Source organism: Rhea pennata, chromosome 11 (assembly GCF_028389875.1).
Source record: "Rhea pennata isolate bPtePen1 chromosome 11, bPtePen1.pri, whole genome shotgun sequence".
Lineage (NCBI taxonomy): Eukaryota > Metazoa > Chordata > Aves > Rheiformes > Rheidae > Rhea > Rhea pennata.
In genome coordinates, this window is record NC_084673.1 from 17318318 (window position 1) to 17343873 (window position 25556).

General features: G+C 40.0%; 1 protein-coding gene across 1 annotated transcript in view; it reads left to right on the top strand.

Annotated features, from left to right (window-relative positions):
* The window catches only part of GRIA3 (glutamate ionotropic receptor AMPA type subunit 3), a 155678-nt gene that overhangs the window by 60431 nt on the left and 69691 nt on the right, over positions 1-25556 (top strand). Inside the window, exon 5 of the mRNA XM_062584975.1 lies at positions 8424-8611. Within this exon, the coding sequence (XP_062440959.1) occupies positions 8424-8611 (188 nt within the window). The remainder of the gene's footprint in view (positions 1-8423; positions 8612-25556) is intronic.

Below are 25556 nucleotides of genomic sequence, written 5' to 3' on the forward strand. Positions count from 1 at the left end.
ACTAAGTGTTAAGAGAATTGTTTTTAAAAAGAAATCTCTGAAAACTGAATAATGCAAAAGTCTTGTATGAAGTACACTGCTTTGTGTTAAGTGTAGATCATTCTGTTCAGTTGTGAGATCCAGGTCCACATATGATGTACTCCTGAAATAATGAGGATTGGCTAAAATATGTTATTAAGGCACTGATACCTCAGGAGTTCTGCAAACTAATTGAAGAGAGGAAGGAAATCTGTATGGCCATATTCATGCCAATAGGAAGGCCAGGTTTAGCATTGTGTGAGTGTGTGTGTGTGTGTGTGTGTGTGTGAGTATGTATATATAAATATATATATAATACACACACACACACACGCATATATGTAAAGCAACCCTTTTGCTTCCTGAATAAAGACAGCATTCATTGCAGCACCTCGCTCAGACAAGGACCAGGCACAGCCAAGCTTTGGAAAGGCAGTTAAACAGCTTAGCTCCATTACCAAACTGCATACCGCAAGTCGCACGCTGCTTGCATTCTGTGCGGCATGGCTCTTCATTCTCCATTTTTCTTCAAGGGATACAATAAGCCAAACATATCCCTTTGGTAGTCACTCTTGTCACCAAAAGAGGAGTTGGATTCACCACGTATCTACCACATCCTCACGTGATCTGACTGTGGTTTTTGTAAGCTTTGCCTTTGAGACTGGCTTCTCCTCAAATGTACTTCAGTTGTCTTGCAGTTTTCTTATCCAGTCTGATAATTACTAGCTCTGTGATTCCTAATTAGAATCTTTTTGCTGAGATAAATATGTAAACACAATTAGATATGTATTTTTAACACCTAGTAATTAGCCTCATCAGTTGAGTGCTAGTCAACACATTGGGATTTTGTTCTCTTTCAGTTCCTCCATTGCAGGTAAAGGTTGTGAATGATACCCACAAGATGCTGCCTTACACAATTTCATGCCTGTATTTTCTTCTGTTGATTGCATGTTACAAGCACAGAAAAATGACGTAAGTCTCACAGTGTCTCTCCCCCTCAAAAGAAAAAGAACCGTTGTGAATTTCCTCCAGCAGTGCCTGAAATTAATGATAGATTAAGGCTAAAGCATCTCACGTAGGCTGACCTTGGTGGCACCTGAGATGATGGTTTATGACTGACTGAAATGTTTTCAATCCAAAGCCTTGGTTTCTTCAATAGCCAAAGGACAGGACTATTGAAAGAATGCAGCTCAGGTGGTCTGAAGAGAGTCTTTAGTAATACATTTGTCTGTCTATCTATCTTGATTTCTTCTTTCCTACTCAAAGAATCTTCTCTCTGCTTATATCATTTGAAGGCTTTTCAGCTGAAGGCTGGTCTATTACAGGCAGCAGAGCAGGATGTGGATACAGTCTAGCTTGCTCCCTACCAGAGGCAGTAATTCAGGCTCCAAAACAGTGTGATCAACCAGTAGAAGTGCATGAAGGTGAACAGAAGTGAATGAAGCCACTACAGAAGGCTGCCTCTATACAGGGCTAAGATACTGTACTAAGGCTATGGTATTTGTTTCCTGAGACCAGCAAGACTGTGGAACTGTACTTAGCAAATGGGTTATTCTAAATTTGCTGGTGATATTATGAGTGTAGCCTTGCTGGGTAATTCAGGGCACTCAGTGAAATTGGTGTCAGGAAGGCATCTCATTAGACTTGATCTCCAAGGTCTTCATCCTACTGTGTGACAGTGGTAGCTCTGTGCTTACTGCATAGCATTAGACTTTCAGGCCTTCTGCTTATGCTGGGGAGGGACAAAGCCCTGGACTCATTGTAGAGCTTGATGGATGAAGTCTCTCTGTATTTAAACAGATTAATTATTCTTACTTAGCTCAAGGGGTTTTTTTTAATGCTAAAGTAGCTTTACCATTTTGCAATTTTCATGTAAAAATGTTTTCCTTTTAGGAAGGCTCTCTTCTATTACCCCTAGGCCCATGTCTTCCAGATCTCAGGACTTCTCCCTGCTGTCTCTGTGAGCTTACTGAACCCTGCAGCCCGGGCCCACTGGGCCACACAATGCTTTTCACCTTCTACCACTTTTCAAGATACTATTCCTTCCTCTGTTTTCCTGAGCTAGTTCTTCTGTCTTCTCTGCTGCAATGTTTACCTGTTTTCTTCAAGTAGAACTTACTATAGTTTCAGAGAGTTTCCATCTCATCTGTTCTGTTCCCCTTCTACATCTGGAAGTCTATAATCATGCCAATATTAATATTCCTTTGGAAACATTTAAATAAAGATCTGCACAGTAAAGCTAGAACTAGAGTTCAGCCCTTTCCATAAGCTTTGGATTATATTATTGTTTTGAGGTATACCTATCTGTCATTTTTCAGGAGGCCTTTCCAGATTATTGTGAAAGTCATATGTAAAAGTCCCCTTACAGAAGTGACAGCATTACTGTTGGCATCTTTATGTCTTCGCTTGATCATTGTACTCCTTGGTCCCTTACTTTATTACTCTCATATTACACTGGCACAGCTTCATTCAGAAGCACTGAAGTTGCGCTGAAATAAAACTTCAGTAAAATGAGGGGTAAATTAGATGCAAGGTTGTTGTGAAAGAACAGATCAAGGTGAACTGCATTCAGAAACAGTCACTTAAAAATCTTCTACTCACTTTCAGGAGATCAGAATTCCTGCATATTTAGCTACATACCATGCTGAACAAATGCAGACCAGATGGATCCTATAAATTCTCCTTTAGAGCTAGGCAAGTTCACATTCACACAACCAAGCTGGCATATCTGTTTGTGTAGACAGGTTGCAGTAATATATGTACAGGGGAGACCAGAGGTTTACTGAATAGAGAAAGCAGAAGAAAAAAAATCTTAAGAATGTGTTTGCTCCTTGGTCCAGAAGGTTGTCTGCTACCAGAATAGCAGAGAGTAACATTTGACATGCAAGTTACCAGATAGAAGTAATCAAGTCAAAAGCTGATGGAATGCAAATTTTCTGCTTTTTATTTAATAATTTGAACTTAATTGTGTTAGACTAAAAGAGCACTCCAGGGTACTAGTCATTTGCTGCATCTCATATGGGTGACTAATTTAGCAGCTCGTTCCTTGCTTGCTCCCCGACTATAAAATTGCTAAGCAGAGACAAGTTATTATGCAAAGCATACTCGCCTGACGTGTTTGGATTTTGAGTGATAGGTAGTGTTTCGGATTGGTTGATTGTTTTCTTTTTCTTACTCACACCTAACATATTTAGATGAATCCTTTTATCTGCTCTTTATATTAGCACTGCGTTCAGTCCCAAGCACACAGAATATCCAACTGTATCTCAACTTATGGACCCCTGGTAGGCTCAAAGTTAAGCTGGCATCATAGAATTTGTGTTTAGCATGGGGAAGCATTTGCCTTGATGGCCTGTCTGGTGGGTTCGTCGTGTCATTGTCAGTCATGACTTCACTCTTAAATGCCTGAAGTTCACTCATAATCTCACACCTTAGTTATTTGGATTGTGCCACAGGTGCCATAGTTCAAAACACAAGTATTCAGATCAGCACTGATGTCTATTCAGCTGGCACAAACATGGTGCATTCCAGGAGAATATACCCCTTAAAGATCTCTGGTACTTTACTTTTGACTCTGGCAAGTCAAAAGAAAGAGGGACTGCAAGCAAATACTCTTTCTAATTCAAGGGGAGGATCAAAACCCTTATGTGGAACATTCAAAAAGGACAGATTTACATCAGCGGTAACTTCTTCTCAGTAAGTTCTTCAGTGCCGGTTCCGAGGGCTCTCATGTGATGCTACAGATGTTCCCGTGTAGTCACTACTTGTGACAGATTAATGATTGCTGCTATTTGAGCAAGAATAAGTTCAATGAGGTAGTAAGTACAATTTTGTCTGGCTGAGCAAGCTGCTCTGATGAACAATTTTGGCTTACATGGATGTGGGAAAAGTATTGTGAGTTTTCATAGACAGATGAAAATGAGTGAAATGTCCTCTTTGCCTGTGTTAGTAGTGTCAATTGAGACCTGCCCATATCAAAGGAATGATCTGAAAGATTAAGATGTAGGCTTTGTTTCCCTGTCAGAAATGTGAAGATACTGGGTGTATTATTTGTGGCTGAGTCTGGCTGCAGTGAGGGCTACATGAAATGTAGTTCTGTCTGGATTGTTTAAAATACAGAGATAGCTGTAGTAACAAATAGTATTTTCCCTGCTTTGAGGGAAACTTAGGGTAAGTATTTCTTCTCTTTGCAAGCTTCAGTCAACAAAACTCAAAATGCCTGCTTTTGTTTACTGGATAGTAGACTAGGCGCTTGTTCTGGTCTACTTTGATTAAATAGTTGTGTGCAGCTCAATCATATTATAGGCTGTTTAAAGGAGGGTTAGGTTTTTTTAGTCATCAGTATTTTAAGTATGAGCCAGACATTGATGTATCTGGCCTAGCATTGTCCAAGCTCTTAGTAGGAGCAAGTCAGATTGACTTGTGTGATTGCATTCAAAGACCAGAGGTGCATGACCTCCCCAGTAGATCATAGAATCACAGAATCAGTAAGGTTGGAAGGGACCTCTGGAGATCACCTAGTCCAACCTCCCTGCTCAGCAGGGTCACCTAGAGCATGGTAGACAGAGTTGCATCCAGACGGGTTCTGAATATCTCCAGAGAAGGAGACTCCACCACCTCTCTGGGCAACCTGTTCCAGCGCTCCATCACTCTCACAGGGAAGAAATTCCCCCTCACGTTCAGGTGGAACTTCCTGTGCTTCAGTTTCTGCCCATTGCCTCTTGTCTGACTAGAAGGGACCAAAATGTAATCTGGGTCTGTTACAGGACCTGACCATCATCATGCGACCAGACGTATTTGTGAATCAGCAATACCAACGTGTTAATAATGTAGTGCAGTGAAGGGATGTGGTACCCTCAGAAAAGCTGGCATTCAAAACAGAAAAGCAGGTATGGCTTCTATCCTGCTTCTTTCTCGCGTCCCAGGTGCATATGAGAAGAGAGGGTTCAAAAGATCAGCGTGGATTCTGAACAAATTTTTTCAGTTGTCTATATATATACTAACTGTAGAACAAACAGCCTCTGAATTTTAGCAGTGATATTACAAACCTGTGTTGAGATTATCTACTTACTATCATCAGCTAGAAGGAAAAAGGTTTTCTTACCTCATCTGATATTTTCTGACTTTGCTTCACTCTTAATAGAAACATTTGAAGTAGTATAAACTAGTAACAATACCAATGAAAGCCTTTCCTGAACGACTTGTTCACAGACCTGTGGTGAATTATCAGTCCTTTAACCTTTTTGAATAGATCCGGTGCAGACCGCGGAAGAACTAAAAGTGGAGATAATTGCAGTGGCTGGCTAGTTTCCTTTTGGGTGAATGAAACTAGAGGCACCCCTAAGAGCTTAGCATCTCCAAAGCTCTCAGGGGCCAGCAGCTCTTGTGACGCATTCATGCAGTGTATTCAGTGGAGGGTGCAAAATGGAAAAGCTCATTGCACAGGTCTGGTCACTGACATGCACAAACTAGGGAATACAATTTCCCATACACCACCCTAACAGAACTGCAGAATTGTCACAATTTGCATTGTTATGCTGAGGAGAAGAGAAGTTCACACTGAAAGATAAAATGATCCTTTTATTTAAAAAATCAGACTGCTTATGTAACAGCACTCTTAATAGTGAAGTACAGCTGAAGCCTGGAACATGTTTTTTATATAAATATTCCATAATAGGTAACAATGTAGTAAGTGGTGCCGAAGGTGATAATAGCCATGGAGAGATATCACAGGTTAGGAACAGTGAACATGTATTTGCAAAGACACGACTGTGCTGCCTCCCTGAGAGCATTGAACGGTGCTTTTGTAAAGCAAGGGGAATGGGGTTTGTAAAGGTCGTTAGTGGACTAGCTGGCAGGTCACTGCGGGAAGGGCGAATGATGCTTTCCCCAGTGTGGAAGAGAGAGAAGGAAGGCCCCAAAGAGGACAGTTGGCATAACACAGACAATAACCTAGGGCGGATTTATAGAAATGACAAGGATGAAAGGAACGGTCACTATAAAGATTCAGTGTGACAAGGAGAAACTGGAGGTAGAGAAGACAGAAATGATAAGGAAGCTCTAGAAATTTCTCATGCTAAGACTGATGTGGTCATATTTTTGTGGATAGAAGAAAGGCTGTTCAGTAACCGTGCTCTTCCCTTTCTTGAAATGATAACTACTGACTAATACACATGCATGCAAAAACACTCCCACATACGCAAACATGCAATTGCAGAGAATTGGGAAGATTGCCTAGCTTTTTTGTAAGTTATTTAAAGTTTGACAAAACAAGCTCTGACTCAAAGAACTTTAACGGAAACTAGGATGCATGACAGTCCAACATATTCATGTTCACGTATTTCCTTGAGACAATTTGTAAGTTTTGTGTTACTAGCAGATAATAGACCTATAGATTTTTAAAGTTACCTTATTTTTTCTAATCTGTGGAACCATTTTATTCAATTTTGAATGAAAAAATATACCTGTGGACTGTTATCTGTTGTTTAGAGCAAACTCAAGATTCATACTTACACATTGTAAGGATGATGAAACAGTCGTAAATCTTTGCTCAGTGAAATCACGTTTTTTAAAAAGCATGTGTTTTATATAATATGCAAAGCATTTGTACATCTCCATTAATGGTTTATGTTCCCACATCAGAATTCTTCATTTGTAGCTGACCAAATATCTTAGGCTTAGATCTTCCTCCTGCATGTAATGGAATCGTGATACTGTCACCAGCATCACAGCCATTTTTGTAAAATATGATGTTAAGAAAGACTGAGTTCATTGTACTATACATATGTAAATGCCTCCCTTTCAGTAGTCTCGGGGGAAAGAAGATGGCAGAAAGAATTCCCAAGGATGGTACATACTAATTGTTACCACCTTTAATAGGATAGTGAAGTGCAGTCATACTAGGAAAAGCATTAAGAATCAAGGAGGCTGTGTGGAGAAAGTGAGAGCATTTCAGTGGAAGTTAAGGAAGCCACATGGTAAACTGTAATAGTCTAACTGCAGTCGAGCAATGGGGAAATCTCATTCCTTCCTTATTTGTATCCGTAATGATGGACAGTAACTCCGCTGGCTTTACGGAGTCGCTGCAGAATTACAGCAGGATAAGGGAGGTCAGACTCCAGCCCAAGGTCTTTGTTATCAGGGTACTCTTAGAATGACGTCCAAGTTGAGAATAGCTCATGGTGTAGTTCAAAACTGTGAATATTTTGTTTTCACGTAGCTCAAAGTCTTTTCAGTTTCAGAAGCATCAAAGAACACAAATTATTTATTTGGTCTGTTGACTGTGTGTATTAAAAAACATACAAGCTTCTCAAGTTTGGCTGTGGATGAGAAAGACCACAGTGTGACTAAATGACTGGACCGAAAATTTGGCAAATAAATTATCTGGACAGAAACGTAGCTTCCAGCTCATGTGGAAGTTTCTGTATAAAGAAACTCTACTGGAAACTGCTCTGTGTGCCTGAGGGAGATGAACTCTGTGTTTGAATGGCATCCTTCCAGATTGGAAACAATCAAAGCTATGCAAAAATGTGAATTTTCTGAATCAAGACAGGTAGTTCACTGGATTTCCAGCTAAATACTGTAAGAAATGGATGCAAATCAGTGTCTGACTCCTGTATAGCTTGCCTTTAAGATTACCGTTCCCAGTTCTACCAGCCTTAACTTAGGCACTTTGCTTGAGTTCGGTCTGCAGCCCCAGCACCAGTTGTTCACCAGGAGTGCAATGCTGTTTGCTAGGATAAATGTCCCACTGAGCACCTCTGTTCAGTCCATGCTACTTCTCTGCTCTGCTGCTAAATGAGTAGGTATTACCGTAATGTAAGCATTGAAAGTATAGTTAATGCTGCTACCCTCCAGATTTGAAAACATTTCTTGAAATCAAAGTGAGTATCAGTAAAATATTCTCCTGTGGTTCATGGCTTCAATAGCCAGTACAGTGGCTTAATTGGCATTCTTGTGTGTGCTGCTTGGATCTTTGCCAGTTAATGACCTATTGCTGCAGTCTGCACTGGCAAATTACCCCTTCTGTCCAGCTCTTCAAACTTACAGACTTTTGCCCACATAATGGCTGCAAGCTCCTATTCTCAGCTGGCATGGACCCCAGCAGAAACATAAACATCCCTGAGAGGGTCATAATATGATATATTGGACAGATTCTGATCCGCCTCACAGTAATATACTGCTGAATAATTGTGCTGAAGTCAGTGAATTTGGCAGCAACATAGCAGAAATAAGAAACTGGTCCCTACACTATTGCTTTCTCAAGTAATGAAGCAATTGCAGGTTATTAGCTAATCTGTGTCCCTTTAGATGATGTAATTTTTCATGAAGTCCTTGTCAAACACACAAGAATTTTAATTTTTTATTTTGTTTTTAAATGGTTACATTGTCTCTTCCCCCTATAGGATTTTCCATTCTACAAGCGATTATGGAAGCAGCTGTGCAGAACAACTGGCAAGTGACAGCCAGATCTGTAGGAAGCATAAAGGATGTTCAAGAGTTCAGAAGAATCATAGAGGAGATGGACAGGCGACAAGAAAAAAGATATTTAATCGACTGTGAAGTGGAAAGAATAAACACCATTTTGGAACAGGTATGTTTTTTAATTTTCAGGAGTTGTGACCTCTCCGTAACAGACTTCATTAACATTTTTGGAACTGTCCATTTCTGGAAAATAATTAAAATATGAGCCCAACAACTGGCCGGTTACCTAGTAAAATTAACATTCCTGAATGATGCTCATAGCTGGTGGCAGTTCTTACATGTAACCTACCAGGGAATAGATCTGCAATATTTTTGTTCCAAATATTAACGAAGAATTATTTTTAAGCAGGTTAAGATCTTAAAACCTGAGCTGACAGAACAATGTTATGGCATCAGGGCTGCTTGCAGGGATTTCAAGGCATTGAACTTTGTTGTTTGACTGTAGGGACTGCAGTTTGTTAGTGTGGAACATGAAGCAAAAAATAAAAAGTCAGCAAAGGAATATTGAATCATATTAAAAGAAAATTGACCCAAATGGAAATATTGTTAATGATAAATTCAGCTGGTAATCCGAAATGTTTGCTGGCACTTTTGGGCACATACATTTGTACATTAGTGCTGTGGACAGACTTAAATGAGTGATAGAGTGTGAGCACCTTTACTGTGGAGTACAAGAGACAGGTAACTGTTTTGTTGCATAGCCTTCTTGGTGTGTGCTTTGCTCCAGGAGAAGGACCATACCCCTGGCCACCATAGGTGCTACCCAGGGTGTCAGACTGGGCTATTGTGTATACAAGGATCAGGCAATAGTAGGAGCCATGGGCTGACTAGCTTTCATAAAGCTAATCATGGCTCAGTGGAGCCACGTGTGTATCCCACTGAGTAGCAGCCTGAACAGAAATGTATTTGAAGGGATGTAGTAGCAGATAGGGAGCTCCCTGCTGCCTGTGCTCCCAGCCAAGCCAATATTGGTATGGAACTAAAGCCACACAGCTTGTTTATTCATAAGTGTGTGGGAATTCATTTAAGACTGAAAAACTCTGATTTTTGCTACTTCATAAATATAACTGTGGCTTTATACTATGGAATAAATGAGAAGTGACATTTAAATTTCATGAAGCATGAGCATATCCTTTAGAAATGTTGTATTGTCAGATGGTAGCAAATTGACCTCACTGCCGTAAACAAACACTAGAAACTGAAAAGGATATATTCACAGAGTTTATTCAGAGAATATTCAGTTTCACTCAAGCCTTAAGGTGTATCTCTGAGGGCCAGTCTGTGGGGACTGAGTCGCTGCGTCCCAGTCAGGCCCCTTAGGTCCTGGTGACCAAGAGCAGCAGAGAGGAAAGAGGTGCTTGTTTAAATGTATGTAGCACAGGCAAGCACTGGCCCTTAACTCTGACACCGAGTATGATGATAATGCTAATACTTACCATAGCATTTTCCATTGTAATTTTTAGTCGATATGGTGAATACTATGAAAATGATGCAGGAGACCTCTCATGAGCCAGGCTGTAACTTGGGTGGGTGCATAACATACACACGTGTGCTTTGGGCCCACTCTCAGCTGGGAATGGGCCTTTTGTTTGAGCTGTCTAATTTGATTTCCTTTTCATTCTCTCTCTCTCTCATATTGTGCAAGTGAGAGAAAAGAATACTTGAACCATTCTAGTGACTAAAATGAGAGCCATGTACTACCCAAACTATATAGTAAAAAAAAAAAAAAAAAAAAAAAAAAAAAAAAACCTCTGACAATCTCTTCTTCTGCAGCCATTCTCAGTTCAAACCTTGTGAGATTATAATTTTATTAAATGTTTGATTCAGCTGTCTATCAGTGTGGTTAGCATCCATGTAACTAAAGATTTGTTACTGGAGTCTTCAAGTTTCCTCAAACTTAGGTAGTTTACTGGCACCTTTGCATAATTAGAGCCTTCCTTAAGTCATCAGTTTGTAAATAGCCCCTCTCTGTACTGTTAAATGAGTCTTTTTCCGTTATGTACATTGTCGATCTTCTGAGCTTTATTTCCTTGAAATTGTGCAATAATTCTTATCCTAAATTATCTCATATATTTCTAAAAGAGCTTTAAATTTCCTTGCACTCGGATTTTAGGACTATATCAATCAGCTTTAGTAGTTAAGTTGAATACTATCAATTCATTGTTTTGTAACCAGATCTGGTAGGCCTTTTCATACATAAATACTTCGATGCATGGATATAACGTGACAATTTCCACTAATTTCATTGGGGCTACTCATGAGCAAAATTATTTGAATTTGCAGTATCAAAAATGAATTCAGACTTTTTTGTTTATGAAATGAAACAAGCTAGATAGTAAAGCAAACCAAGCATGTGTCTTCTGAGAGAAATATTCTAGTAGTAATCATTTCTTGAAGGGCACTCTAACGAGAGGAGTCTGGCTACGCAGCCCTTTTCCTTGAGTATTGTCCCATTGATTTCAGTGGGACTGTTCCACTTGACAAAAAATTGACCAAGCACATCCCAAATTGGTGCTTCTTATGATAAAAATATCTACTGACAACAGCCTCCAGAGGACTGTGTTTTTTAATCTGAGACTTGAGCAATAACATCAGTTCCTACAGGGAAAGTCTGTAATGGTGGACCCTGAGTTGAAAGCTGAACAGTTACTGATTTTAGCCTTTTCCTTCCATCTCCTCTGCTTACCTCTTATCTTCTCATAGGGTGATTTAAAAAAAAAGAAAAACTCACAAGCATGTGCAGTGCTTAAGATTGTCCAGCTGGTTTACTCAAGGGAGTGGTGAGTTGTCTTCTTTATAGCCAACTGTGTTTGCAGATAGCATGCCATCAAGGGGAGAGATAACTCTGGATTTGCATATTTCAAATCCAGTGGGTTTTGCAGTTTAGAAAGTCAGATTGGTGCTTTATGTGGAGTCCGGAAAATCTGCTCAGCTTAGAGGCTGTGACAGCTGAGCCCATTAGCAGCACACAGGTAGCTTTGAGGGCTTTTCCCCAGTAGTGGAGCAGAGGGAAGCCACAGCTCTGCCTGTTTCAGCAGTGCCCCATGGGGGTCCGCCCTCTTGCCATCCCTCTCCTTTCCTTGGGGGCACGTACGTGGGTGTCTGCCCTCTCATTGCCCTCTGGGAACGGTGTCTCCCTCCAAGCATGTGTCACTGTGATCACTGTGGGGAAGCACCAGCATCTGCCTTCTCATTCCCTTGGGGACAACGGCAGCATTTGCCACTGGCCCTGGACTTCAGAATCTTAAATAGAACTTACTTGAGAACAAAAATCTTAGCAGAAAGAAACATCCTATAAACCAATAAACAGTCTATGCACGTGCTGAGTTCGCTATCAGACCTTTGGGCTGTTGGCCAGGCCATTCTGCAAGCCTGTCAGTCCTCTGCTCCAGAAACCACTTATCATGGATTTGTGTTAGTGCTTGGATTAAATAAGAATGACCTCTTCTCCTGCTTCAGGTTGGTCAGTGAGTGCAGTTCTCTTCCTTTGATGCCTTTTTCAACCAGCTGGAATTAGGATATACCTCGCTTGTGAAAGTGTAGGCTAATCCAAAGTCAATTACCCATCTGAGGATTTTCTTCAGGGACTTCAGGTCCTGCTGCAATATTCTATACCTTCCTTCAACAGCATGTGGGTATGTGACACAGTGACCCTGAATATTCCTTATGCCTTTAACATCTGGCACATCTATACATCCATATATTTTAGAAACATATGCTGCTGTCTGTCACCTGTCTCCTCTCGGGGCTGGCTAGTACCTAGGAAAGGATCTCTCTCGTGTTTCCCCAGTATGTAAATATAATGTAGAGGAACAAGAATGCCCCAGCTGAATTTTGACTCCTGTTCTTCCTGGGCAACCTGTTTTGTGGCATATTTCACTCTGCAGCACATCAGCTTTTATTCCCCACCTAAAAAAACCTGTGACTAGTCCCACATTGTGTCCTAAAGTGGACACCCTGCTCAAATCATCTTTGGCCCTGTCTCATCAACTGCAGAGAAGGGGGAAGCAGGAAGACAGTAATTCTCATAGTCACCATCTGTTTTTTCACTTGCCCTATAGCTCTATAACCATTGAGAATGTGGATCTATGTCCCTCTTTGCACAGCAAAGCTATATCCAGTTTAATCATCTAGTGGCCTCTCAAGCATGCAGGTAGCAACACTTGATCTCATGCAAAATTCATCAGCTCCCACACTTCTTGTCCTTTGATGCTGAAATATTCCAATATTCCTTCACAGATAGATATGAAGTTATTTTCTTCTCATAAACAGAGAAATATTTTGTTCTGAGAACTAACAGTAGGATTTAGCCTATTCGACTGTGCATTTAGAGATTCGTTTTTGAGTTTAGAAATATGTTTTTCTTATTCCCAAGATAACAAGCTGTATTTCAGACTACAGTGACTTTGTGTCCATTTAGAAGTAAATCTCCTAAGGGAAAATGAGGAGGAAGAAACTCCATTCAGGATCAAAATGGTGAAATTTTACAAAAGATCTTTTTATTCCAGAGTCTATATGCTTTTATCAATAGGACGCTATCTCTAAACATTGTCAGAAAGGTAAGGCTCCAAGGCAATCCCTAGACTGAGTTGGAGGCATCTCACAAAGCAGAAGTAATACTGTAGTAATATGCAGTCCCCAAAATTTTAAAATGATGTCAAATTACTTTAAAAAAAATAAACAAAACCTTTGAAGTGTCTCTCAGATTAAGAAAGGTAATCTAATTGACTGAACTCTGTGCAGTGCAAATACTGTCTATGAATTGACCTTTGAATCTGAAATTTTGAGATTAAGGTGATACTCTGTAGGTTTTCAGTACAGCCCCTCTGTTGAGCTGCTCAGATTTCAGACAAGTGTGTTCACTACACAACAGTTTTCAGGTTTGGGGTTTCATGAGAACAAAGACAAAACTGCAGCATTTAGTTGCCCGCAATATTCATTAAAAAAATAATAAAAAACACAGAAAAATGTAAGCAAGTAATCAGTGCTGTTTTCATGCATGCTTCCTGTTTTGTGTGTTACATTATAAACAGATAGTCCTATGTGGGTTTGCTTGTATTCTCTATAGAAATTATTAATATAATAGCCTGTAGACGCAGTTGGAAATTTGGAGGAGCAGAACTGTGGGTTGCTTCAGTTTCTGCTTGCCTTATGAACCCTGCTAATTCCACGTCTCCTGACGCGGGAGACTGCTGCGCTGCACCAAGCACAACCAAAGCAAAAAGCCCCACTGAGCTCCTCGCGGCTGGTAGCCAGGGGCTGGGCACAGCCCGGGGTGTTGTCCTCAGCACGGAGCAGGGCTGAGCACCACGGGGCTCAGCTGAGGCACCGAGGGAGTATCTAATATGTACAGGGTTGTGTAACACGTCATTCAGAAACTGGTACAGTTCATTTTTGTGTTTCCAATGAACTAGAAACTTAAAATTTAGGACATTTCTTCATTAAGTGCCCATGAGTATTGTTTCAAATGGGATCTAAAACAGAATGAGAGGTCACTTCTTTCCCTCTGTATCCAGAAAGTTTCTGCAGCTCACAAGTCTATATGGGCATGTGAGTAGAAAAGGGGAATTATTTCCGTCAGTCATTATCAGAACCGGAGCTTGCAGAAGGTAAGTAAATGAGCGCAAGTCAAAAGGGACAGTTGTATCTGCCTAAAGGGTCTGCTGCTATCGACTATAAAACTAACGAAAAGCCAGAGATGCATTGCTAAAGCAGAGGGAAGCAATATCTTGGGTTAATCTACCCCACATATAGCACATTTCACACATTCCTGGAGACAGGATTTCTAGCTTGTAAATAGTAATGTCTCTCCAAAGCCACCATCCAGACTTCATAAAACAAGGCAGATTCCAAGTGACAGGAATTTAACAGCACATTAGTTGTCCCACAGAAGAACTGAGGTAACAGCACACAAAGCTTAACAGAGTCTGAAATAAAAATATTTTAAAGACATTAAAACAAAGTTCTAAATTTATCTGATCAGTAAGAACAATAATTAATATTAGAAGTCCCATGATGCATGCTGCTGTATGTAGAAGACCACTTCCAAGCAGCTCTGATTTACTGTACCAAAGGCATACAAACCTGAAGAGCTTTTCTTTTTCTGTAATATAACAATTACTCATTTTATATTTTATGATAAATCTACTTTTGATATTTTGCATAGTTTCACTGCAGTGTCTGCAGTATGCATTTATGCAGTTAAATGTATATTTATATGGCAACATCTGCATTGTCATTAAATGCAGATCTTTTGTTAGTTACACTGCTGCAAATATAGAATCAACATAGTTATCCTGAATTAACTAGAAGCAATATTTAAGTTATTACCACTGTGTTCATTGAAAGACTGAATTATGTATTTGCCTTGAACTTCAATTAATAGGTAGATATAAAGGCACCATTTGCTGCATAATTCACCTCTCCTTGCAGCTTTTCAGTGCAAGGAATTTGCCTGTCTGTTTGCCCTCACAAAGCCCTCTCAGGGCCAGTGTCTGCATCGTACGAACTCCTCCTGTAGCTGCCACTAATTGTTACTCCTGTTGACAGTCTCAGTAAAAGGAAAAGCCTGAAGGCTCTTCTGAGATAGCCTCTCACTCCCACATTTGATATACTTTGGAAGCTAATGTACATACTGTTGCTTCCCGCAGTGTTCCTGGATGGTGGACTAAGAATCTGGTCTTCAGGTACTGGTACTTTGCAAAAATAACATTCATAAGAAGTCTGTTAAAGATGCAGAATATCCGAGGGAAAAGGAGTGCTCTGGAGAGCTAGCTAGCATTTGCTCAACATGTGAGCTGCTCAGATTTTTTGTCCCAGTGTGTTTGTGGTCTCCTCATGCCTAATTGCTGTGAGAATCTTTTTTGCATTGGCTAACTCCCTGCCTGATTTTAAAATCCCTCACTCACATATCTCCTCCAGATTTTACAAATCAGTGTTGTATAGAAGTTGCTTTATTACAGTCCTAGCATTTAGTGTAGTTCTTTCTTTTTATAAAGGATAAGCCCTTCCATCTTTGCAGACATTACCTTAATTTCTGCATCTGTCTCTCAAATAGTTTAATGCTTGAAACTCCGCTTCTAACCAGAGGTTTTCCTTAATTAGTTTCCAAGGCAACCATCTTGGCGACAATTCAGATGAACCAACTGCAGGGAGAGGAAGGAAACACAGCATCAGAATGAATAGAACTAGTACAATACCACTGTGCAAACAGGCATTATACATCATCAGAGACAGCATGATAGTTCTGGTGTCTCATAAGTTCATTTACAAGGAAAGTAGTCCTAACTCAGTAAAAGGAAAGCCACACAAGAGCATATGTCTTTCCACAGCTGACTAAGCCGGGATTAATGGCTCCAGCGTGGTATGAATCACTGAGTCTGGGGGAGGAAAGGAGCCACTGGGGCTTTTCAGAGACCCTCATGCACCGAGATCTTCCCAAGTGCATTTCATACAACGCTATAACGCTACAGTGTAAATGGTGAGATTTTCAGAGTGGAGACTCATCTCTGTTTTTCAGCCTGGATGCTGCTCTGCGCCTCCCCAGGGGATATCCAGACCCTGAGCATGATCTGCAGCAATGGTGCTTTTGTCCTGGACTACAAGTGGATTTGAATCAGGCCTTAATATGGCAAAGTACCCATGCCAGTACAAATCACTTACTTGCTGCCTGTAATTAAACTTCTGCATGCGATTTCTTTCTTTTATCCCACCATGCAGAAATCCCCTGGCCTCTCCAGAGTGAGTTAGAGCTACCCCTCTCGCTCTGCCTGGGGATAATGTAAAAGCCCTACAAATTATCACCTAAGCCTCTCCTTTTACATACATATTTATCTCAGAGCATTCAAGCAGCAAGGTTAAAAAAGGCAGAACAATTTAAGATGAAATTGATGTTCCCAGTGGGTAAAAAAAAAATGCCCATGTTAGTATAGTAAGTTTATCACATGTGTCAGGCCATGTGTTTAGGAATAAGGGAGTATGTACTACTGGAAGCTGGTTCCTCCAAAATATGTAATGAATAAAATTATCAACAATATATATAGACCCTTAAAAATACTGTGTGTCTCCTATCCTGGGAAATTGCATGTTAAAGATCAGAAAGGAAAAATATTGCTGTAACTTTATTACCTCATATGAGTAAAAAGGCCTCTGCTGCTGCATAGACTAAGCCTAGTAAAAATAAATTAACTCTTCATAATCTCTTTTAGTTCATGGTTTATGCACCAAGTTATATGGGAAACTCAGCTATTGCAGTGCTGTTTATAGTGAAGCAGAATAAACCTTTCAAACTCTTTCAAAGCACTGAAAAGAATAAATTGAATGCAATTTCAGTTGCAGTAAAATTCTATTTACAAAAACTATGAGAAAAGTAACCTTGTCTTTTCCAGAGGAGGTTGAACTGATTTTTTTTCCCTTAATTTCATAGGATATTTAAAAAGGAAAGGAAATGCTCAAAAGGAAAAACAGAATGACTACTATTCAGTGTTTTTCAGTCTGCTTGAAAGCAGTGCTCTGAAGTAGAAAAACCCTTCCAAAAAGTTCCCATGTGAGCACTAGGACTGAATTAGTGCGACACTTCTGGGTTATATCCAAATAGTCTGAAGTGATCCTGACATGCAGTAATGTTTTATATGAGCAGAATTCTGTTTCCAAGGTCTCTTGCTCAATTTCATGAACTGTTGCTGGAATTTTGCTCTTACATGCTGATGGGAGGTGTGGAAAAAATGGGAAATGTGTGTGCTTTTAAAATTAAAACTGTGTGCCTCAGTTTACCTAACTTCCCCTGACACACGTACATCCGTTCATATCGTATGCAGCTAAGACCAAATGCATTTAATTTCCCCTGTGGGATGTGAGAAGAAGAAATGAGACCGGTTCATGTTTGTCTCTGATGCAAGAGTGTACTCTTACACACTTTCAACATATATTTTCACAGTTTTTAGAAACAAAAAGGAACAATTAGATATAGTCTCTCCCATTTTGGAGGCATTAACCACGTGATGTAGAGGTTGTTAAAGTGCTGCTGATTAATAATGTGGATATGCCTTCAAACCGTGTGACAATGCTGAAGCATTTGTGATTCCTGTGGAAGGTTTGGAAAAGTATGAATAAATGTATGAGTACTGTTGTTAATGGTCTTTGGGAAGATGGCTTTACAGGTTGCAAAACATCTTAGTGAAGGATGCTGTCAGGAATTCAATTTTGATAGTGCTAATTTTGATATATTTGATATGGATTTGCAGCTCTGCGGTGGCAGGACCCATGGCTGACAGTGGACAAGGAGGCAGCGTGAGTGAAAAGTACATATCTGATGTTGGACGTGAGGTTGTTGTTGTGATGGACATAGTGCTCTGGGCTAAGAGCTGACTGCATTATGGATTGAAGGATTTGTAACCATGAATGTTGCTATGGAGAGACAACCAGCGCTAATAGTACAGCTGTGTGCATTCATCTGCTTGATTTTGCTAACCTAAGGAGGGCTGACTAAGAAATACTGATATTTTTTGAAAGGGTGGTTGTGTGTCAGTGGAAAATATGTGATGGTTACAAGAAGCTTACCTGTCGGAGCAGTTAACAGGGATTTCTGGTCTCTTAGGCTGCCTAGAATTCCAGTGTAGAGATGGCAGTGGTGCCTGTTCATTCTCAGGTTAGCAAAAGCACCTCTCTCCTCTCAGCTCTGCAAACTGAGGCTTAAGCAGCAAAGACTGCTTTCCTACTGGCGTTGACTGCTGGTGACACATAAAGAAGATGAGTATTTTAGAATTTATCAGAAGCAGTAAGTAGACACAATGCAATATGGAGGATCTTTCTCTGTGTTCTCATGGCTTTCTTATCAGCTAATACAAACTCCTATTTCTCTGGATGCTTTGGAATATCCGTGTAGAGAAATGGAAGTTTTAGTACCACTGCAGTTGCAAATATGCTACCAAATTAACTGCATTTAAAAATGGTCATTCAAACTTTGGGAAAAAAATCTCAGCAAATATATAACAAGAGTGCCTGCAAGACTCCCAAGAAAATTTCAAGGTAGGCTATTTTTAAGAATACTAGAATTTCACAGAGAAAGTGTCTAAATGAGTGTGATCGAAAAGATAGCTGAAGTTTTATGACAGGAGTCCATCGAAACACCTTAGACCCAAGTAATTTGTCCAACATCACACCAAAAGTTTGTGTGAGCTGGGGAACGTAACCCGTATCCCTTGATGACATAGTTGCTGGCCTTCTGGTAGTATGAGCTGAAAAGGGGTTTTGCTGGGAGGGAGGTTGGGAGGGAGGAGGGCAAGCAGATCTAGGAGGTGGTACCAGTGAGGACAGTTCGGCAGCATGGTTTGTCAGTACCAAACCAAAGCAGTTCTGGCACTCCGGGCAGAGCTTACTGTGATTTGAAATTTCCTGAACACGTTTCTTTTGGTTTTGTTTTCTGTGAGATCTGAAGTCTCCATGTAATGTTTCAAGTGAATTTTGAAATTAAGATTTTAGAGGCCTGAGAAAATATTGGAATCTCTGTGAACTTACCTTAGATGGAAAATCACTCCATTTTGAAAAAGATTTTAAGGGAAGATCTTTGTCAGAGAACATAGTAAAATTATGTAGACAGTTAAAATATGGCCTCCATCTTAAAATGATCTATGTCTGGAAATCACTGCTGCAGGTTAACGTATTTAAGTGATTTACAACTTCATTTAAGAATATTCTGTATGCCTCCAAAAATTCGTCCAGAATACAAGTAGCTTTTTACTTTATTAAACATAAACTTTTTATTACTTTATTAAGCATAAACCTTCAGGGAAGCTCTCTGTGGGAAAAAGTGTCTACCCTTGGGAATCTCTTGGCAATGTAAGGGGCAAAGATCTTTCAGCCACTTTAACTATCCTTTTCATGCCCTACTAAGAATTTTGGTATGATCATATCTGATCTTGGTTTGAGTGAAATGGCTTTAAGTGATGAAGGGTAGTTTGTGCTTTCAATTGATTTTTGTTTCAAGGTCTTTTTATTGAAGGACATGGACTTGCAAAGAGAGAGGCAGTCCTGAGAGATACAACACTGTTCTCATCTGTCTAAACAAAGAAAAGATTTTGATATATAGGAAAGGTTATTTAATGAACTTTATTCAGCTTAAAGGGTAAACAATTGTGATTATGAATGTCAGTTACTAGGGATCATAAAACTCTTCATTTCTGTGTCCTCCAAGGTCTGATGCTCTTGTAGTAGAATATGTCTTTTAACAGTAACTGTGCCATCAGATTAGTTAATCTGATAACATTGTTAAATCACATAAGGGAACATGAACATAGGGAGACTGTTTAGGACAGAAAATTCACAGAAAAATTTGCCATCACATTAAAAGAAATTGGGGGAAAGTATCATGCCCTCAGAACCTGTACTGCAGTTGGTAGGGTTTTTTTGTAAAGTAATTTCTAATGTAACCTTTTATGCACAAATTAAATGCATGTTCCATTGCACAATCTTCAATCAGTAAATGTCAAATCAGTTATGGGACTAGTTTAGCATTATGGAGGGGGAAGGAAGTGCAATACAGCCTTCCAGGATTGCATTTAATTACTATCCAAGGACAAACATGTACAACCATCACCTATCTGGAGGTAGCCTTAAAATAAAATTTCACTCTTGATGTGGCTATCATCAAGGAAAGCGGAGAGGGAGAGAAAGGCATGAGAAGGGCACAGAGAGGGAAAAACTTTAATAAAATGCTTCAGGGGTTTCTCACACCTCTGCTTCCAACATGTGGATTTTTGTCATCTTCTAGGACATTATCTCACATGAGAGATACATTAAGGTAGAGCTACAAAACTGATTGAAAAGTATTTTATAAACCCAAACCAATGACATTCATAGTATGCTATAGAGAGAAGTAGTATTTCAGTTATGAGGGGTAGTAACAAATGTAGACGTTAACAACAGCATGCAAGTAAAATTCATAGGTCCATATACTACAAAAAAAAATAACATCCAGCAATCAGGGCTATATGTGGATTTGTGACATTTCCTAAAGGACAATGAGCCTTTGACACAGTGGACAAATTATTCTCAACTATATATGCAGCTATTTTTATCCACAACAAATAATGTGTATAGAATATTCATTTTAATATTTAATACATTCTTCATTTAATATTTAACTCAGATTTAATATAGTACTCATTCTTCATATAAATGAAATGATTGTTTGCCACATATTTTATGGCACCACAGTCCCTGGTGGCCAAACTCTCATCACATTAGTATTAGTGAAGAAATAAATTGCCTTCAGTGGGTTTGCAGTACTGTTACTATCATCAGATTCTGACCCTTTATGAGAGAAGTCACTTCTGTGGGATGAAGAAATGGCTTTATTGCTGCGGAATTAAAGTCATAACAAGCGTCATCTGTTTGGCTGGGACAGATCATTGCTAGCTGTGACATGTCCTTTGCCACCACAGCATTGTGTTTCCTTTGGAACTTCATGTGTTGGTAATGGTGCTGCTGGTGTGATAGAGAGAAACTCATGACACTAAATGTATAGTTGGCAACATGTGATTTTTTTTTTTTTATGTATTTACTTAAGAAAGAGCTAGCCTTACTATGTGTTTAGAATCCTCAAGGGTCTTTCTGCAGAAGCTTGTGAGCAAACTGGAAAACAGGGGAGACGGCACTGCGAATTTAAAGCAGTAAATGGATCTGCTGAGGTAACAAGGGATGTTATTTTTATTTTGGCATCTGGTTCGATGGAGAAAATGCTCTTCACTTTTTTTGTAAGACCTTTTCTTTTCTGTTCTTCTGTTTATCTTATTCCTCTCTGGAAAATTTACATGACAAAGGGTGACCTATGCTAAGTAAACATAATGAGGAACAATTATACATGGCTGTCAAATGCTATCACACCAGATAGTTTGCCTTTGCCTATACAGTAATGTTGTAGGAGATACTTACCTTGCTACTTATGGCACTCTGTCCCTAGACAACAAAAATGTGGTGGCTGCTCACACTGAGCGCAGCTCCCCCATGGGGCTACAGGCGCAGGAGGACTGCAGAGGGGTCACTGCTTTCCCACTGAAGTGCTTTTTCAGTTTCTCTTCTTGAGCAGTAGAAACACACTTGAGCTGCAACACGTTGCAGATGGCACTCCAAATAAGATGGATTAACATGCTTGTTAACATACTGACATGAACTTTTTGGGCCTTAACTTTAGCTTTTGTAGAACTAACTGAGCTGTCACCCCAACATTCTGCTCCTCTCCTCCCTGAAAAAGTCTTGAAGACCATATTAGCCAACACCACTGATCCAATAGGATGCTGCATCACAAGCCATAACTTTTTAATCATTCAATCTCATACCAGGTAGGAGCTGCTCAGAGCTGAGATATGCTGGAAGTAAAATCATCCTCAGAATGGAAGTCCAGCTATCACTACAGGTACAAAGTAGAAAACACCTTACCTGATACCCAGGAGAGAAGACAGGTGCTCCACAACAATCTCAGCTTGCCAGACAATCCGTGCTGTTCCCACAGAGTGCAGCTATCACTGATAGCTGCTCCTGATTATTCTGTTCAAATTATTTTAGACCTGAGGCCATACTTCTGTTTTGCTTGTTTACTGTTGAAAGGAAAGGATCATGCTGTCACTTCTAGTGTTTTCACACTGCTTTGAAGGCAAAGGTGTCATACTTGTGTTTCTAAAGCAAGGCTTAATGGTACATTACTGCTCAAAGGGAGATCGCTAAGGCTGCTCTCCTCAGAAACTTATATGTATGCTTACAGGTTGGTAGAAATGCTTGCATGCTGGAAGTTATATGTGGGTAAACCTTTGCAAAAGTGGGGCCCAAGTCAGTGTATGAATAATGTCAACAAAGACAACAAAAATCCTTTTTAAACTCTGATCTGACGGGAGATCTCGTTTTTCCTGCTGTCTCTTTAACACCTAGGAAAGAAGAGTTCTGAAGTTAAACTGTCTCATTGTTCGTGGATGTGGTAGAAATGGAAAGGCACATTACAGCAGGTCAAATCTCTGCCTGTCATTCTATTGAAGTGGCATATTCTGCCACTTATCAGGCATGAAAAGCACAGGAAAAGTCTTTAGACCTTCTTTTGTGGCAATGCTGCCTGTCAGTATCAGTATTTTATGTTATGTAAAGATATAGTAGACTCATAAAATATCAGGGATTTGAGCTTTAAATCAGGCAGTCTGTGCTTCTATGATCTTTTTTTTCCTCTTTTTTCATTTTTAACTAAAGACTGACAAAATAACTTTGATTAAACATACTAAGCTGACCAGATGGCAATGGATTCAAATGAAAGGAAGATCAACTCCAAACAGGTATTAACTAGGCGTGATAGTTTTCCTTATACTGCTGCCAAGATCACAGTAGCTGCTTCCCTAGGTAGGAATACAAGCGTCTTCTCTTCGTACTCTTCAATGACTGTTTTAAAATCAAAACTCATAGAGACACCACTACAGTAGTAATTTTAAAGCATTTTTGATTTGATGTATTTTATTGTACAATTGCAGAAGATTTTGACCATGTCCAGAACTGCCTTCAACACCTCAGTCTTTATTGGTAAGATTTGTTTTCAGGAATCCCAAGCCCCTGAGGCCAGTAGGAGAGTCTAGAGCAAAGTAGACTTAACCTTTGTAGAGAAGGATCAAGTTAGGGAACATTGAAACGAACCGGATGTATACAAGTCCACGGGATGCATCCACAAGTGCTGAGGGAGCTGCCTAATGTCACTGTGAGGTTATTCTCTTGAAAGGTCATGGCAGTTAAGGAGGTTGATGAGAACTGGGAGAAAGCAAATATCACTTCTATCTTCAAGAGGTGCTAGAAGAAGGATCTGGGTAACTACACATCAGTCAGCCTCACATCAATCCCTGGTAAGCAGATAATCCTGGAACTATTCCAAAAATATTAAGGACAAGAAGGTGATTGGGAGTAGGCACTAGGGATTTACGAAGCGGAGATCATGCCTGACCAAGCTGATAGTTTTCTACAGTGAAGTGACTGGCTTGGTGGACAAGGGGCGAGCAGCTGATGTTTGTTTTGACTTCAGCAGGGCTTTCTACCCTCTCATAATATCCTCACTGACAAACTGATGAAGCATAAACTTGGCGCGGACAGTGAGGTGGATTGAAAACTGACCTAACTGTCACTAGTAGTGTGCCCAAGGGTCAGTACCGAGGCCACACAGTTTAACTTCTCTATTAATGATCAGAATGATGGAAAAGTGCATGCTCAGCAAGTTTTCAGGTTATACAGAATTGGGAGGGGTGGTTAATACGCCAGATGATTGTGCTGCGATTCAGAGACCTTAACTGGCTGGAGAAATGGGCTGCTAGGAATCTCATAAAGTTCAGCAAAGGGAAATGCTGAATCCTGTGCCTGGGGCTGCAACCCCATGCACCAGTACAGGCTAGGTGGGGGCTCCCTTGCTGGAAAGGCAGCTTTGCAGAGAAAGATTTGGAGGTCCTGGTGGGCAGGAAGTTGAATATGAGCCAGCACTAAGGGAGCAGCAAGGGAGGTCACCAGTGTTTTGTGCTGCACTGATGAAAGCAGCATCACCAGCAGATTGAAGGTGATCCTTCCCCTCAGCACAAGTGAGACCCCATCTGCAGTACTGTGTCCTGTTCTGGGCTCCCCAGTATAGGAAAGATGTGGACATACTGGAAGAAGTACAGCAAAGAATAAAACATAAGTTAATAAAGGGACTGGAATATCTCTTACATAAAGAGAGACTGAGAGAGCTGTGCCTGTTCTACCTGAAGAAGAGAAAGCTGAGGGAGATCTTACTGATGTGTATACTGGTGTGTATAAATACCTAGTTGGGGGGAGTAAAGAAGGCCAGAGGACTCTCTGAGCTAGACTGTTTAGACTGTTCTCAGTAGTGCTTTATGACAGGTCAAGAGGCGGCAGGCACGAGAAGCACAAGACATTCCATTTAAACATTTTTTTAAATAAAGGAGGGTGAGGTTTTTTTGTTGTTGTTGTTTCTTTTGTTTTTTACTATGAGGCTGGTCAGGCACTGGAACAGATTTCCCAGGGAGGTTATGGATTCTCTGTCCTTGGAGATACTCAAAATCCAACCGGTCACAACACTGAGCAACCTGCCTTGCTCTGAGCTAGGGGGGTGGACTAGAATATCTGCAGAGGTCCCTTCCAACCTCAGCAATTCTGTGATGCCTTCCGTCAGTAAATGAAAAAGTATCCTTCTCCTCCATGAACTGAAGACAAACCATTAATATTTTATAAAAGACATAATACTACTGCCCAGTCCTACCTGGCAAACCTCCTGCTCTTATTCTTCCATCTGTCCATTTCTTTTGAGGCACAGACTTCTTTTCATTTAACCTATTCTTTCCTTGCCTCTGTTTTGCTATTGCTGTTTACCTTCACTCTGTATGATCTTACCATTCTAGCTCCTCATCAAGTCCTTGGAGGACTATTCCAGCTAAACCTTTTTGCCTATCTCCATTACTACTGTTTAAAACAGGTTCCCTGTCTTAACTGTTGTCTGAGAGTTCACCAGTCTTCTCATCTTAAGAATTCTTCTGATACTCGTACCCTTCACCCTTAAAACTAATATGTAATTTTCATGGCCAAAAAAAGTAGATGCATGTTCTGGACCAGGAAATAGCTGTGGCTGTAATTTGAACAGCGAATAAGTCAAAGGTAATGAGGTAATTTGGGGGATAGTATTAAGGTTATTTTGCTTCCTCTCTTAGATGTGTGTGCCTTTCAAGAAGGCTGGCACAGCTGCACTTTATGAGAACATCATCATTATTGCTTTAGAAATATCAAGATGCTTCATAACAATTTAACATTAGCTATTTTACCTGAACTCTAATACTATCCTTCAAAAGCATAAGAAAAATTTAAGAGCTAAGGCAAAAAGTTGTACTTGCCTATTTATTATCATGATGACTGATACAGTACAAAACAAGTTGTCTTTATGCTTTAATTCAAAAAATGACTTCTCCATGCAAATGAAAACCTAAAACTGCCAATGCTGATTTATTTTCTCAAATCTGGTGTATACGTACATACTTCATACATTAAACCTGGTG